This window comes from Onychomys torridus, chromosome 16 (assembly GCF_903995425.1).
Source record: "Onychomys torridus chromosome 16, mOncTor1.1, whole genome shotgun sequence".
Classification (NCBI taxonomy): domain Eukaryota; kingdom Metazoa; phylum Chordata; class Mammalia; order Rodentia; family Cricetidae; genus Onychomys; species Onychomys torridus.
In genome coordinates, this window is record NC_050458.1 from 3,663,155 (window position 1) to 3,677,620 (window position 14,466).

General features: G+C 45.9%; 1 protein-coding gene across 5 annotated transcripts in view; it reads left to right on the top strand.

The window, feature by feature from the left end:
* Spag1 (sperm associated antigen 1) overlaps positions 1-14,466 on the top strand; it is a 66,748-nt gene that overhangs the window by 46,016 nt on the left and 6,266 nt on the right. For all 5 annotated transcript variants that reach the window (XR_004946780.1, XM_036208397.1, XM_036208398.1 and 2 more), the window contains 3 exons: positions 5,629-5,789; positions 7,417-7,549; positions 9,843-9,969. Coding sequence is in view for 4 of the 5 variants with exons in the window: in XM_036208397.1 (XP_036064290.1) it covers positions 5,629-5,789; positions 7,417-7,549; positions 9,843-9,969 (421 nt within the window). In the remaining variant the exon portion in view is untranslated. The remainder of the gene's footprint in view (positions 1-5,628; positions 5,790-7,416; positions 7,550-9,842; positions 9,970-14,466) is intronic.

The window sequence follows — 14,466 nt, forward strand, 5'->3', positions numbered from 1 at the left end:
TTTCCCAAATGGCAACTTTTCAAGTATTTCTGACTGTCCTGGACCCTGTGATGGTCTTAGTATGGCATGCCTCACACTCTCCACAAAGGACAAAAGGCAGAGCTGGCATGGTCTCTCCCTCTCAGCAAACCAGAATGTAGTTAGGGGGAAGCAGTGTAAGACAGAGAACCCCAGGTAGGACAGTGAGGTGAAGGGATTGCAGAGGGGGGAGGCAGGCCTGGCCACAGCTGCTGTAGAGGAAGTGTCTTTGGAGGGTGCTAGCGGAACACCAGATTATGCAGCCCTTGCTGGCTGGAACTTGATATGTGGACCAGGGTGGCCTTGAACTCACAGAGATCTACTTGCTTCTGCCTCCTAGATATGTACCACACTGCCTGGTGATATTTGTGGTTGTTAAAATAGTTGCATCTATAGATGTGTGCACACACACACATCCATGGATTTGAGCACTCAGTAGACAGTGAGAATGCCCTGGCTCATGTGAGCCATTTTTCTGTCATACCCTGTCCTTCCCAGAGCTTCAGCTTTGGTGGGAATTTTCCCTTGGCAGTCACCCAACTCACTGGAAGAAAGGGACATAAGCAGTCTGAGCACCCCTAATTCTGAAAGCCCCAAACTCAGAATGGTTCAGAACTGGAACCTTTCTGAATGCCTACATGAATTTCAGGTTTAGAATTGAGTCCCATTGTGACACCCACATGTGTGCCCTAGCATGTGCATGGGCGTGCCTGTGAGCACATGCGCAAATACACACACACACACACACACACACACACTCACACACACTCACACACACACTCACACACACTCACACACACACACCATGCTCACACACACACCACACACACACACACACACACACACACACACACACACTCACACACACACTCATTCATTTATATATGCAACTAGTCTAACAACAACAACAACAACAACAACAAAAATCACCAGGCAGTGTGGCACACATCTAGGAGGCAGAGGCAAGTAGATCTCTGTGAGTTCAAGGACACCCTGGTCTACATAGCAAGTTCTAGTCAGCCAGGGCTACATAATGAGACCCTAACTCAAAAAATAGTAACAATAATAATAATAGAAACTCCCAAACCGGAAACACTTCCAGTACCAAGCTCTCCAGGTATGAGACATTGGATTTTATTGGTTTTCTGTGGTGACACTAGACAAGACATCCCTAGGCTCCTTGATAGTGACTCAGTAGAACCACATGGCACCTCACACCGCCAGTCATCTGCGTCCTTGAAGGCTGGGTTGTGGTGTAGTCCTCTGGTGCTGTCTCCTTTAGGAGAGAACACGTTTCTTCTAGGAAGCGCCCTGGCCACCAGCTCGCTCCATCAACTCTCTTAGGTTCCCTTTCTCAGAACCCAACAACAGCATCCATCTCAATTTCTATATTCTTTTTTTTTTTTTTTCACCCTGTCTCCCTCTGGTGTGTGTGTGTGTGTGTGTGTGTGTGTGTGTGTGTGTGTGTGTGTCTATGTGTTTTACTAAAGCAAAATAGATTTATTAAGGAAAGCAAGTAAGAACTCCCGAGTGTGGATGGGCTCCAGGGAGAAATGTCCCGCAGTGCATCTCTTTTTGTGGTTCATTTTCTTGCCATTTTACTGGAAGCTTCATAAGGTCAGGGGTTATGGTCTGTGCATCATCACAGCTGCAGGTTGCGATGAGAAGGTGTTGAATGAGTGTGTTCTCCAACACAGAAAGCGTGTGCATGTCTGTTTGGGGTTTTGCTTTAATGTACCTGTCTTCTGCCTGGAGTGTTCCCTCTCCTTCTGTCTCTCACGCTTTCTGTCCTTTTTGCAGTTCTGGGACTGACCCTGGCCCTCATGCATGCCGGACAATTGCTGTCCTACATCCCCATACTTCCTAGAGATTTTCAAGATGAAGTTTGGGAAGGGAGCATCATGTTACAGTCAGTTCTCAGGGAATATCTGAGACTCTGACAGAAAGGAGTCCTGGCCAAAGGTGCTTTAGGTCTGAAAAGATGGCTCTGGACCTCAAACATGAGGACCAGAATCCGATCCCCAGCACCTGCCCAAGTGCCAGGCAAACATGGCTGCTGCCTGTCATTCCAGCACTTGGAAGGCAGAATGGGATGTCTCCAGTGAGCTGCTAGCCAGACCAGCTGCTAGGTGAGCTCTGAGTTCATCCGGAAGATCCTGCCACAATGAATAAACAGCGATGGAGGAAGACAGCTTTGGGCCTCTCTGCACACGTGCACGCACACATGTGCCCCTCACCACCATGGTATTTCAGGAAGCCAAACAATAGGCTGAAAGCATGTGGCAATAGTCTGAATGGCATGAAATGTGTATGTGAGACCACATTGATTCTAACTCTCACCTTCCTGCGTTGTTCTTTTTAAAAACTATGATGAAATTGATGCAAGATTAAACACCTCCGTGAGCACAGCACCATGCAGCTATCAATTTCTTCTTGTTTCTCACCTTTACCATGCTCAAAGGCCATCCTGTCCACAGTCCACTGCCGCCAGCATCTGCTTCCTGCCTTCTGGGGATTGATCCATTCAGATATTTCATAGAAATAGAAACATAGATTACAAGATGTTGTAGCTGACAAAATGTTTCTGCATTTTGTCCCCAGTGCTGCATGTGCTATTTCTGACTTTAGTTATGTCCTGCACAGATCACATCTTTATTTTTATTTTTTATTAATCCCTCAGTTGATGACCATTTTGACTATTTCCATTTCATTTCCTTTGGTATATACATAGGAGAAGAATTGCTAGGCCCAATGGTAATTCCATGTTTAGCTTTCTGAGGTTGGTATTGTACATTTACATAGGAGGACAGTTTCAGAGCAGTTGACTTTAAGACTGTGTCACTTTTTAATGGAATTTAAGAGTTGTGTTTTCATTTTATAAGAAAGACAAGGAAGCTTTAGGCTTTCCATGATCTCTTTCTTTCTTTCTTTCTTTCTTTCTTTCTTTCTTTCTTTCTTTTTTTTAAACAGGGTCTCTATGTGTCATCCTGGCTGTCCTAGAACTCACTCTGTAGCCCACGCTGTTCTAGAATTCACAGAGGTCTGCCTGCCTCTGCCTCCCAAGTGCTGGGATAAAGGCATGCGCCAACATCAACCAGCTTCCGTGTTCTTGATTAAAACAATTTCACTTCATGTTTGTGATGCCGTATTCATGCTTGCTTTCCCATTTATTACAGTTCATTGTGGAAAAGCAGGCACCAGCAACTTTTCTTAAATTTAAACATCTGTGCCTAGTTTCTTTTCATTTCCCATTAACATCTGCCCCTCCTCCTCTCTAGGAATCTTAGCATGTTAGACTCTTGCATTGACCCCCTGCATTGACACACACCCCTGCATTAACCCCCCCACATTGATACCCCCTCACAATGACCCTCTGCATCAACCTCCTGCATTGACCCCCCCAATTGACCCCCTGCATTGACCCGCTGCATTGACCCCTCTGCATTGACCCCTCTGCATTGAACCCCCTGCATTGACCCCTCTGCATTGAACCCCTGCATTGACCCCTCTGCATTGACCCCCCTGCATTGACCCCCCTGCATTGACCCTCTGCATTGACCCCTCTGCATTGACCCCTGCATTGACCCTCTGCATTGACCCCTCTGCATTGAACCCCTGCATTGACCCCTCTGCATTGACCCTCTGCTTTGACCCCCCTGCATTGACCCCCTTGCATTGACCCCTCTGCATTGACCCTCTGCTTTGACCCCTCTGCATTGACCCCTCTGCATTGACACCCTGCATTGACCCCCTGCATTGACCCCTGCATTACCTGCTCTGGTGACACAGCATCTCTTTTCAGCTGCCTCTTCCTTCCTCTCTTCTAGTAATACAAATTTTGCTTAAAAATCTTTTTCACAGACTTTTTCTTCTATGATTGGGAATGGTTATACATTAATGTTCAAATTTATCTTTGCACACCCAACCAATGAGATGTAGTTATCATAGCTGTAGCTTATGATGGAAATTTCTGTATAAAAAACTATAGGAAAAGCATGTATATTATAATTACCTATATATAACTATATACTTTGTTTACATAAAAGTATGCAATTACAGACCCAACTAACATGAATATATTTCACTAATTTTCAGTCTTAGGAAGTGCTTTTTTTAAAACCAGATATTTGTCCCAAAGACAAAATTCAATTTTGCTTTTAAATCTAAATTAACTTAAACAAACAAACAAACAAACTTTAAAATAGGGTCTCACTGTGTAGTCCTGGCTGGCCTTAAACTCGTGCTGGGATTAAAGGCATGCACCACCTTGCCCATCCTCTGTATGTTTAAAATAATAGGAAAATGGTAACCAAGAATGGTTATCTGAATTTTAAGGAGATCATTGAGATAAGGACCTTAGTGAAATACTCTGATAATTCTATTTCTTACCTTTATTCATATGAGAAGAATATAAGTGGATAGATACATTCAGAAATGAAAGAACACGTGTTGATGCACATTTTGCCTTAAGCAGCAGCAGTGTCCAGGGAGAAATTGGCCTCATCGGTGTCAGCGTGAGCTGTGCATCTGTCTCAGCCATCACCGGGTATAGTTCGAGCAAAGAAACCCCAAAGGACTCCAAGCTACTTTCAAGAACACACTGTCAGTTCAATGGTTGAGGGTTATGGGGGGTATTTTCTTACAGTCCTAAATTTTAGTTGCATGTTTCACTTTTTCAAAAATTAAAATTTTATTGTTTGTATGTTGAAATTTTAAAACAAATTAACAAATAACCTTTTCTTTTTCTTTTTTCTTTTCTTTTCTTTTTTTTTAGAGACAGGGTTTCTCTGTGTAGCTTTGGTGTCTGTCCTGGATCTCGCTCTGTAGACCAGGCTGGCCTCGAACTCACAGGGATCTGCCTGGCTCTGTCTCCTGAGTGCTGAGATTAAAGGCATGTGCCGGCAACTTTTTCTTTTGAGTAGAAAATGGTCTCTCTATGCCTGGAGGCACAAGTCTAGAATCTCAGCTAGCCAGGAGGGAGAGTCATAAAATTCAAAGCTCTGCTAGGAAAGATAGTAAGGCCCTATCTCAAAACAAAAACAGAAAACCAAGAAGGAAAAGAAAATGGTCTAATTAAGTAATCAATGCCAACCTTTAAAAATCCTTTGGAGATCTGGGCGGTGGTGGCACACGCCTTTAATCCCAGCACATGGGAGGCAGAGGCAGGCAGATCTCTGTGAGTTCGAGGCCAGCCTGGACTACAGAGTGAGTTCCAGAAAAGGTGCCAAGAAACCTGTCTCAAAACACCAAAAAAATAAATAAATAAAAATAAAAATTATAAAAAAATCTTTTGGAAACAGTTTAGTTTACAGACTGCATATTTTTCTACAAGGAAGTGCACTTAGATACAACTTGGTCAGTATGACTTTTTTTTTTTTTTTTTTGTTTGTTTGTTTGTTTGTTTTTTTTGAGACAGGGTTTCACTGTGTGGCCCTGGCTGTCCTGAACTCGTTCTGTAGACCAGGCTGGCCTCGAACTCACAGAGATGGGCCTGCCTCTGCCTCCTGAATTCTGAGATTAAAGGCAGGTACCACCTGCCAGGTGGTCAGTCTGACTATTAAGACGAAGCACTAATTCCTTGATCATGTCAACAGTTCATTCTCTCTTTAGGATAACAAAGCTCTTAATGGAGCTAGATGGACCAGAATGGCGGGAGAACCTTCCGCCCATCCCAGCTGTACCCGCGTCTGAGCCGCTGCGAGTCTGGCACCGTGCTGCAGAGACCCCAGACCCAGAGCCACATCCCAGTGGCTGCCTACCCAGCATCACAGGTGGGGAGGACTGCCGCGTTTCCTCCAAAGGCGCCTGGAGCTACACGAGGGGGCGGAGTGACTGTCCGTAACTCAGTTCCAGGGGACCTGACACCCTCCCGCAGGCAAACATGCAGGCAAAGCACAAATGCACATAAAATAAACGAAAATTAAAACATAGATTTGCCTGTAGTAAGTCTGCAGTGCTTTTAAAAATTTAAAAAAAAAAAAACGTGATTGATTCAGGGCAGGCGAGATGCTCGGTATGTAAACTGTGCAAACCTGAAGGCCTGAGTTCAGTCTGCAGAATCCGTGGTGGAGGGGAGAGCAGACGGCCCAAAACTGCCTCTGAACTCTATGTGCTTGCTGTGGCACAAGTCACATACATACATCACACATACAAATAACAAATTCTCAAATGATAATATGCAAATATATAGTAGGAAAACTTGGATGCTGGGTAAATTCCACATCAGGCTTTAAAAGTTTGACATGATTCATCAAATATTTATTGAATTTTTTGTTTTTAAAGATTTATTTATTTTTATGTGTGTGCTTGGCCTAGATGTACATATATGTACCACATATGTGCCTGGGGCCTGCAGAGGTCAGAAGAGGACATTGAATCTCTTGAAACTGGAGTTATAAATGGTTGTGAGCCACCACATGGGTGCTAAGAATTGAACTCAGGTCCTATGCAAGACAGCAAATGCTCTTAATCACTGAGCTATCTTTCCAATCCCCAGCTTTTAAGAATTGTGTGTATGTGTGAGTATGCGTCTGTGAGTACAGATGCATGGTGCTGGGACTCGAACCCAGTCCTCTACAAGTGCAGTAAAGTGTCTTAATCACTGAGCCACTGCTCTAGCCCCAGCTTTGTGAGGTTTTTGGGTTTTTGTTTTTTGTTTGTTTGTTTGTTTGTTTGTTTATTCACATAGTCCGGACTGACCTCTAATATGATCGGGAGCCACAGATAACCCTGCGTGCTGAGCACCCCCTTCACCACCCAGGCAGTTGGAGCAGGCGTGCACCACTCTGCCAGTTCACTTACGGTGTGTGGAGCCATTTCATGCCATACTTCCAGCTTAATAAAATGTCTGAAGTACTATTACCTAAGTGCTTTGCAACCACAGGACACTGTGGGGCTTGTGACTTCATGGAAGCAGTCATGTCTGAGACGGCCTCATGCCATCTAGTTACCGGTGTCCTGGTGTATGGCTTGATTCTCTCTTACACAGTCCTTGCTCCTGGCAGTGTCTCCAGAATTCCAATGGAGAGAAGAAAACATGCCAACATGTGTAACACATGCTTGCATTTTATTCTCTAATTCAAAAGTAACAGTATCATAATTTTTCCTTTCATTCAGCAGCTTGTCTTTACCTCCCCCCCCCCCCCCCCCCCCCGAGACAGGGTTGCTCGGCCTCGAACTCACAGAGATCCGCCTGCCTCTGCCTCTCGAGTGCTGGGATTAAAGGCGTGTGCCACCACCACCCGGTCCTCTTTACTTTTTTATTCTGTATAGCTAGATCCTCATGGTATGCAAGCACGTGACTTTGCAATGGAGGGTTTACTGATAACTGTTCTTAAGATTTTATAGATGTACTTACAGGAATGTTTTCTCTATATGTTTATTTTATTGGTCCTATAGATGAAAAAATGTTTCAAGTCCTTAAAGAAGAAGGAAATCAACTGGTAAAGGATAAAAACTATAAAGACGCCATTAGTAAATACAGCGAATGCTTACAAATGAACAGCAAGGAGTGTGCCATATATACAAACAGGCAAGTTCTTTGATATTCTGTAGGTCTTCTGTGAATAGCATTTATTATTTTAAAATAACTTTGATAAATTAGCGTAATAAAATGCATTACTTGCCAGTTCTATGCAGTGCTTCTAGGTATCTGTACACACTGCCTTGGGTGTTTCTGAAAGAGCTGGGGTGCGGGCAGTGGAGAGGGCTTGGGAACGATGAAGGTCTGATACAGTCTGGCTCTGCACTGTCTGTCTGGCCAGGCTGCAGCAAGCTGGGCCTAAGCTCTGTCCAGTGTGGGAGCTGGGGCGTGCAGAGAGGGGTAACCAGTGGCCTTCAAAATGCTGTCTTATGGATTTTCTTCTGAAGTGCTGAAGGAATGGCAAGCCTTTTTTACAGTGTATGGTAGGAACTGGCAGGTTGTTCTAGAACCATCTTTACCACTGAGATACTTCAGGGATTGATGGGAGTAGGGAGGGTATAGCAACCGGAAGAATAGAGGATCAGTTTTAAGCATTGTTCTAGATATTTCATACAATTTAAAAACATTTTCTGGGTTGGGGATTTAGCTCAGTGGTAGAGTGTTTGCCTAGCAAGCGCAAGGCCCTGGGTTCGGTCCTCAGCTCAAAAAAAAAAAAAAAAGAAAAGAAAAAGAAAAGAAAAAGGAAACATTTTCTGAGAATTTCATATGTGAGTACTGTATTTACATCATTTCAGCCCTCCCCACAAGGTCTTTGTTTTTTTCAAATGTTGGTGTGTTTTGCCTGTATAGATGTCTGGGTACTACATGCATGAGTACCTGTAGAGATCAGAAGAGGGTCCTTGATCCCATGGAACTAGAGTTGGAAATGATTGTAAGCCACCATGTGGATGCTGGCACCAGCCCTGCAAGAGCAACATGTGCTCCTAACTGCTGAGGCAGTTCTCCAGTCCCCTCAGATAAAATTCTTGACTAGCCTCTTACAGTGTACACATTTCCCTCTGTGGCCACTGCTGACCAGACACACTGTCACTAAATCCAATAGACAGTTTCTGCCCCTCTCCTTCAGCCTTTGCAGAGTGGGCAGTAGTGTTTCTCTGGTTTCTTTGAAGACCCCTTTGCCCTTGGCTAGAGTGGCTCGGAGCTCAATGCCTGGTTCTCCTCTCTGCAGGCTTCCCATTGTCTGGTATCTTGCTGCTTGGAAGATCTGGATCCCTATTCTCTGCTTGTGCTCTAGACCAGCTCACCCATCTCTCACATCTGTCAACACTCACCTCTTATCCTTGTGCCTTCCTGGTCTGTTCTCTGAACTTCCCTTTGGAGAAGCTGATCCCTTTGGCCCTGGGTGGGCCCACCTCTGCTACTACTCTCCAGAGTGCCTGTCAATCCCCCTTAGCTCCACCCCCACTGGTATGTCTAACAGGCTTGCAGCGCCCTCTGCAGCATCCTCCTTCTCTTCGAAAGAGTTGATTGCCATCTGTTACAGACATGCTGCTTCTGCCAGGCTCAGGATGAAGCCCAGTGAACAGGGTCCTTTGTGATCTGGCCTGTGCTGTCTCCCAGCCCTATCCTCCATTCCAGCCACGCTGGGAAGGCTGTGCCCAAGCTGCGTCCTGGGTCTCCCTGCTCTCCTGTCCCTGTTCTCTATCCCTTATGCCCAGCGCCTTGGCAAGGTCACTTCCCCTTCATACCATACACCTGCCTTTATTCTGGTGAACGTATCTTTGAGAAGTCTCTCTGATTGCTCTCCTCGCTCTGTCCCACAAGACCTGCTGTGGGTCTCAGCTGTGTTCTCCAGAGCCCTTTTCAGATTTTATTAAGATGCTCATTTTGTTGTTTCCTACCCACCCTGTTACATCCTCCTTTTGGGTCAGGGTATGTTTTGTTTACAACGGCCTCCTAGTGATGTAATTTCATCCCCTGGGAGAGCACCATGGCTGACTTCAGCTGTTATGCACCAGTTGAAGCAAGTTGTGGCTAAAACAGACTTAAGGAGCTGGTTTGGGTCCTTACTAGCTACTCTTTCTTCTTTTTTAAAAATATTATAGAATGTGGTTTTTTGTTTTGTTTTGTTTTTGTTTTTGTTTTTGTTTTACATTTTATCTTTTATTGTGCATGTATGCGTGTGTCTGGAGATGTATGGGTGTGCACATGAGTGCAGGGGTCAGAGCAGGTATCAGATCCCCTGGAGCAGGAATATGAGCTACCCAGTATGGGTGCTGGGGACTGAACTTGGGTTCTCTGCAAGAGCAGCAAGCGCTTTTAAACACAGCCAACCCCCCAGCCCCACGAGTTGTCCAAATGCACTGATCACCTTCCTTTGCCTTCCCTTGCATTGTGCCAGAGCTCTCTGTTACTTGAAGCTGGGCCAGTTTGAAGAGGCAAAGCTGGACTGTGACCAGGCGCTTCAGCTAGACGGAGCAAATGTGAAAGCCTGTTACAGACTAGCGCTCGCCCAGAAAGGACTCGAGGTGAGGGCATCTCTGTCTTTGTGTGTCAATTTCATCCTTGAACAGATGGAGTGGTTTCAGGAATGTAAATGTCAGGATTATGAATTCACAGTAAGATTGAATCCTGGTGTACGATGACCTGCTCAAAAGCCTCGGAATACACTTCCAGCTTTCACCCTCATCTCTAATGTGGACCAGGTAGTTTCTGAGTTCCTGTCTAGTTCAGCTTCAGTCCACAGGGAGCATTTGGCTATAGTTTTCCAGCTCTACCTTTCTAAGGCATCAGGGAATGTTCACTTTAAGGGAGATGGCTACTGCTGCTGTGTGGTTGTGTAAATATAGGAAACGTTCGAAGAAAAAATAGTACTAAAACAGCAATAAAACTCAACCACTAATGCCATTGGTTCCCAGCAAAGACTGCAGCTGGAAGTGAGGAGAGGGGCCTCCTGGAGCACGGGCCAGTGGAAGGAAGCTGGCAGAGATGTAGCCAAGACTTAGAAGTTTCCAGTGGCCAGGGCCCTGACTGCAGAGGACATTCTTCTCACAACACATTGTGAAGAAAGAAGGCTGTATATAAAATGCTTTCCTTATGCAAAATCTCTTAAATGGAAATCTTTTTTTCCCCTCTGTTTTTTAAAGACAGGGTGTCAATAGCCCAGGCTGGTCTCACACTCCCTAGATGGCAGAGCCTGTTGGTTTTCCTGTTTCCACCTCCCAGGTGCTGCTTTGCATCGAATTATGAGTCACTGATTATTCATGTGTAGGGAATAACATTACCAGGGACCTGTATACAGAATGCATTTCCTGAAATGGATAGAGAGAGAAACATTACCAGGATCCATTCAGTGCAGAATACATTTCCTGAAATGTATTTTCTGGGGAAGGGGGACATAATTCAGACAGGGTTCACTCTAGCTCAGGATAGTCTAAACTCACTATATAACCCAGACTAGCCTCAAGTTGGTGCTCCTCCTGCCTCAGCCTCCCAAATACTAGGAAGGTAATTGGTACATGATGGCTTCCACTGGGAATCTTTTTTGTTTTGTTTTTGTTTTTTATTTTTCGAGACAGGGTTTCTTTGTGTAGCCCTGGCTGTCCTGGAACTAGCTCTGTACCAGGCTGGCCTTGAACTCAAGAGATTCACCTGCCTCTGCCTCCTGAGTGCTGGAATTAAAGGTGTGCACCACCACCACCCAGCTCCCACTGGACTCTTAAATGTCCCCTAGCCCCTCTCTCCTCCTCCTCCTTTTTCCTCTTCCTCTTCTCCTCCTCCTCCTTTTTCCTCTTCCTCTTCTCCTCCTCCTCCTTTTTCCTCTTCCTCTCCTCCTCCTCCTCCTTTTTCCTCTTCCTCTTCTCCTCCTCCTCCTCCTTTTTCCTCTTCCTCTTCTCCTCCTCCTCCTCCTTTTTCCTCTTCCTCTTCTCCTCCTCCTCCTCCTTTTTCCTCTTCCTCTTCTCCTCCTCCTCCTCTTCTCCTCATTCTTCTTTTCTTTTTCACCTCCTCCTCTCCCTTCCTTCTTCTCCCCCGTGAGCATTGCACTTTCTCCTTGACAGGACAGTCATCACCTTGGAACAGGAACCACCTAACATATCTCATTACCCCTCTCAGAACCTTCTCTCCAAATATGGCTACATTCTAATGTACCATGAGTTAGAACTTCATCTATGAACTGGGGGAGGGAGGAGTCAGACCATAACAGCAGGTGAGGATAATTCAAGCTTATTTGAAGGTAAAATTGGGAGGATGAAGCAGTATAAAGTGTCGGGGTCGGGGGTGCCTCCTAGGCCCCTGAGGTGATAATGGAGAATAGCCAGGTTTGGAGCAGGGGTTAGTTTTAACCTAATTGAGTATGAAAGTGCACTTTTAACTCCAGGCTTATCACTGAATGGGAAATGTGAAGGTTTTGTTGCATCAGATACCAAACAACAGCTATTGGTGAGCTCCAGATCATCAGACCTCTGTAGATCCCTCCTCCCCTGTGAGCATTGGTCATCAGACCTCTGTGGATCCCTCCTCCTCTTTGAGCATTGGTCATCAGACCTCTGTGGATCCCTCCTCCCCTGTGAGCATTGGCCATCAGATCTCTGTAGATCCTCTGTGAGCATTGGTCATCAGATCTCTGTAGATCCTCTGTGAGCATTGGTCATTGGTCTCTGTAGATCCTTCCTCCCTGTGAGCATTGGTCATCAGATCTCTGTAGATCCTCTGTGAGCATTGGTCATCAGATCTCTGTAGATCCTCTGTGAGCATTGGTCATCAGACCTCTGTAGATCCCTCCTTCCCTGTGAGCATTGGTTATCAGTCTCTGTAGATCCCTCCTCTGTGAGCTTTGGATCATAAGATCTCTGTAGATCCCTCCTCTTCTGTGAGCATTAGGTCATCAGGTCTCTCTAACTCTTGCACCCTCTCAGTCTACATAGAACCAGGCCTGTGCTTCCAGCAGCCAGGACAGATGCAGCTCTTGGGGGGGGGGGTGGGGTGGTGTGGTGGCTGCAGCACATTCTATGGTGTTCAACTCCACCCCTGTCACCACCTTGCTAGCAGCATACTAATCTGTGAGCCCACATAAAGATTTCCTAGATGGTATGTGGCACCCCAAATTCAAGAGACTCCTTCAACTCTGACTCAGCACTGAGTTTTGGGCCAGTGGCTTTGAGCCAGGGACTCATGCACTCTGTAGGGCCACACCTAGAGCAGGTAGCTTCTGCTGGCCTCTCCTGCTGATTGAAGGCCAGAAGCTCTGTGTAAAAAGCACTGGAATTTTAGACTTCCTTGGAGTGTATCTCAGTAATGTCTATGACGATACAGACAGATGATATCCAGTTGGAGCAGCTCTCTTTCTGGATTATGCCCTCACAGCTTGTTTTTCCAGCTAGGTTCTGGCAGCTTATCTGTTGAGGTCCATGCTAAGTAAACTTAATGTCAGGCTCTTCAGTGGCTGAGACTTTATAAGATGTGTCAGAACACAGCTTGGACCCAGGTGTGTATGGTGTGGCAGGAGGCCCACCTCAGGAGTCAGGTTCTTGGCCTGAACCTCCATGCTGAAAGCTGCCCAGAGCTTGTTCTTCTAAACTGTTTTTAGATGTGGGTATGTGTCAGTTCTTTGCAAAAAGAGATATCTGCATGTTTGGCTTATTTATCTTCCTGAGAGCTGATTATATACTAGCTGCTGTTGGTTAGATTTAAGACATGGTTCCTGAATTAAGTTTCTAGTAGTAGCGGCCCAGACACCACAATGAGAAGCACCTTGTACGCAGTACTTTAACAGTTTAATAGTGAACACTATGATAACATGTGGTTCTACCGGATCTTTGAAATACACGATATGATCCTTGATGGACTTGGCTCTCTCCTTCCACCTTTATGTGGGTTCCAGGCACCCAATCAGGTCATCAGGTTTGTGTGGCACACACATGCTTTTACCCACCAGCCATCTCACCAGCCCTGTGTTGTATCTTTTTAAAAATGGTTTCATTACATTTTTATTAGGGTGTGTGTGCATACCACCATGTACAAGTGGAGGTCAGAGGATCACCTATGGCTTCTCTCCTTCATGTGGGTCCTGGGGATCAAACTCGGGGAGTCAGTCTTGACAGCAAGCACCTTTACCCATGAACCATCTCTCCAGGCCAATTGTATCCTCCTAAAACGTGTTGTGAGCTTTTAGCAGCTCAAGAAAAATCTCTATTTCCCTATTTCCCTCTTCCTCTCCCACTCTCGTCCTTCCCTCCTTCTCCCTCCCTCCCCCTCTCTGTGTGCGTGTGTGCCTGTGTGTGTGTGTGTGTGTGTGTGTGTGTGTGTGTACATGTCAGTGCACACATGTGGAGGTCAGAGAGCAACCTCCATTGTCTTCAGCTTCTCCATGTTTGAAATAGGGTTTCTTAGTTACCACTGTGCACAGCAGGCTACTGGACCGCAGGCATCTTCCTGTTGCCGCCTCCCCCCCCCCCCCCCCTCTGTAGAAATGTTCTGGGGCACCTGAACTTACTCCCCTGCTTTCATGCAAATGCTTTACCCAGGAAGCCTTCTCCCGACCCTGGCGGTCAGCAACTTCTCTCCCTTCTTGCCAGAGTTGCCTCTGGGTGGCAGCATGCTCTCCAGGAGCCCGCCCCTCCAGCTGCTTTCTCTGGGGTCTCTGCTTCTCTGACAACTGTCACCTCAACCCCTGATCCCCTTTGTTGCATCAGGACAGCTCAGCAGCATTGCAAGTTGTTTGCATCTATTGTTTCCTCAGATAGGATCTACGGTACCATAGGGGACAAGTCACTGTAGGATCTAAGGTACCATAGGGGACAAGTCACTATAGGATCTAAGGTACCATAGGGACAAGTCACTGTAGGATCTACGGTACCATAGGGGACAAGTCACTGTAGGATCTACGGTCCCATAGGGAGAAGTCACTATAGGATCTACGGTACCATAGGGACAAGTCACTATAGGATCTAAGGTACCATAGGGACAAGTCACTATAGGATCTACGGTACCATAGGGGACAAGTCACTGTAGGATCTAAGGTACCA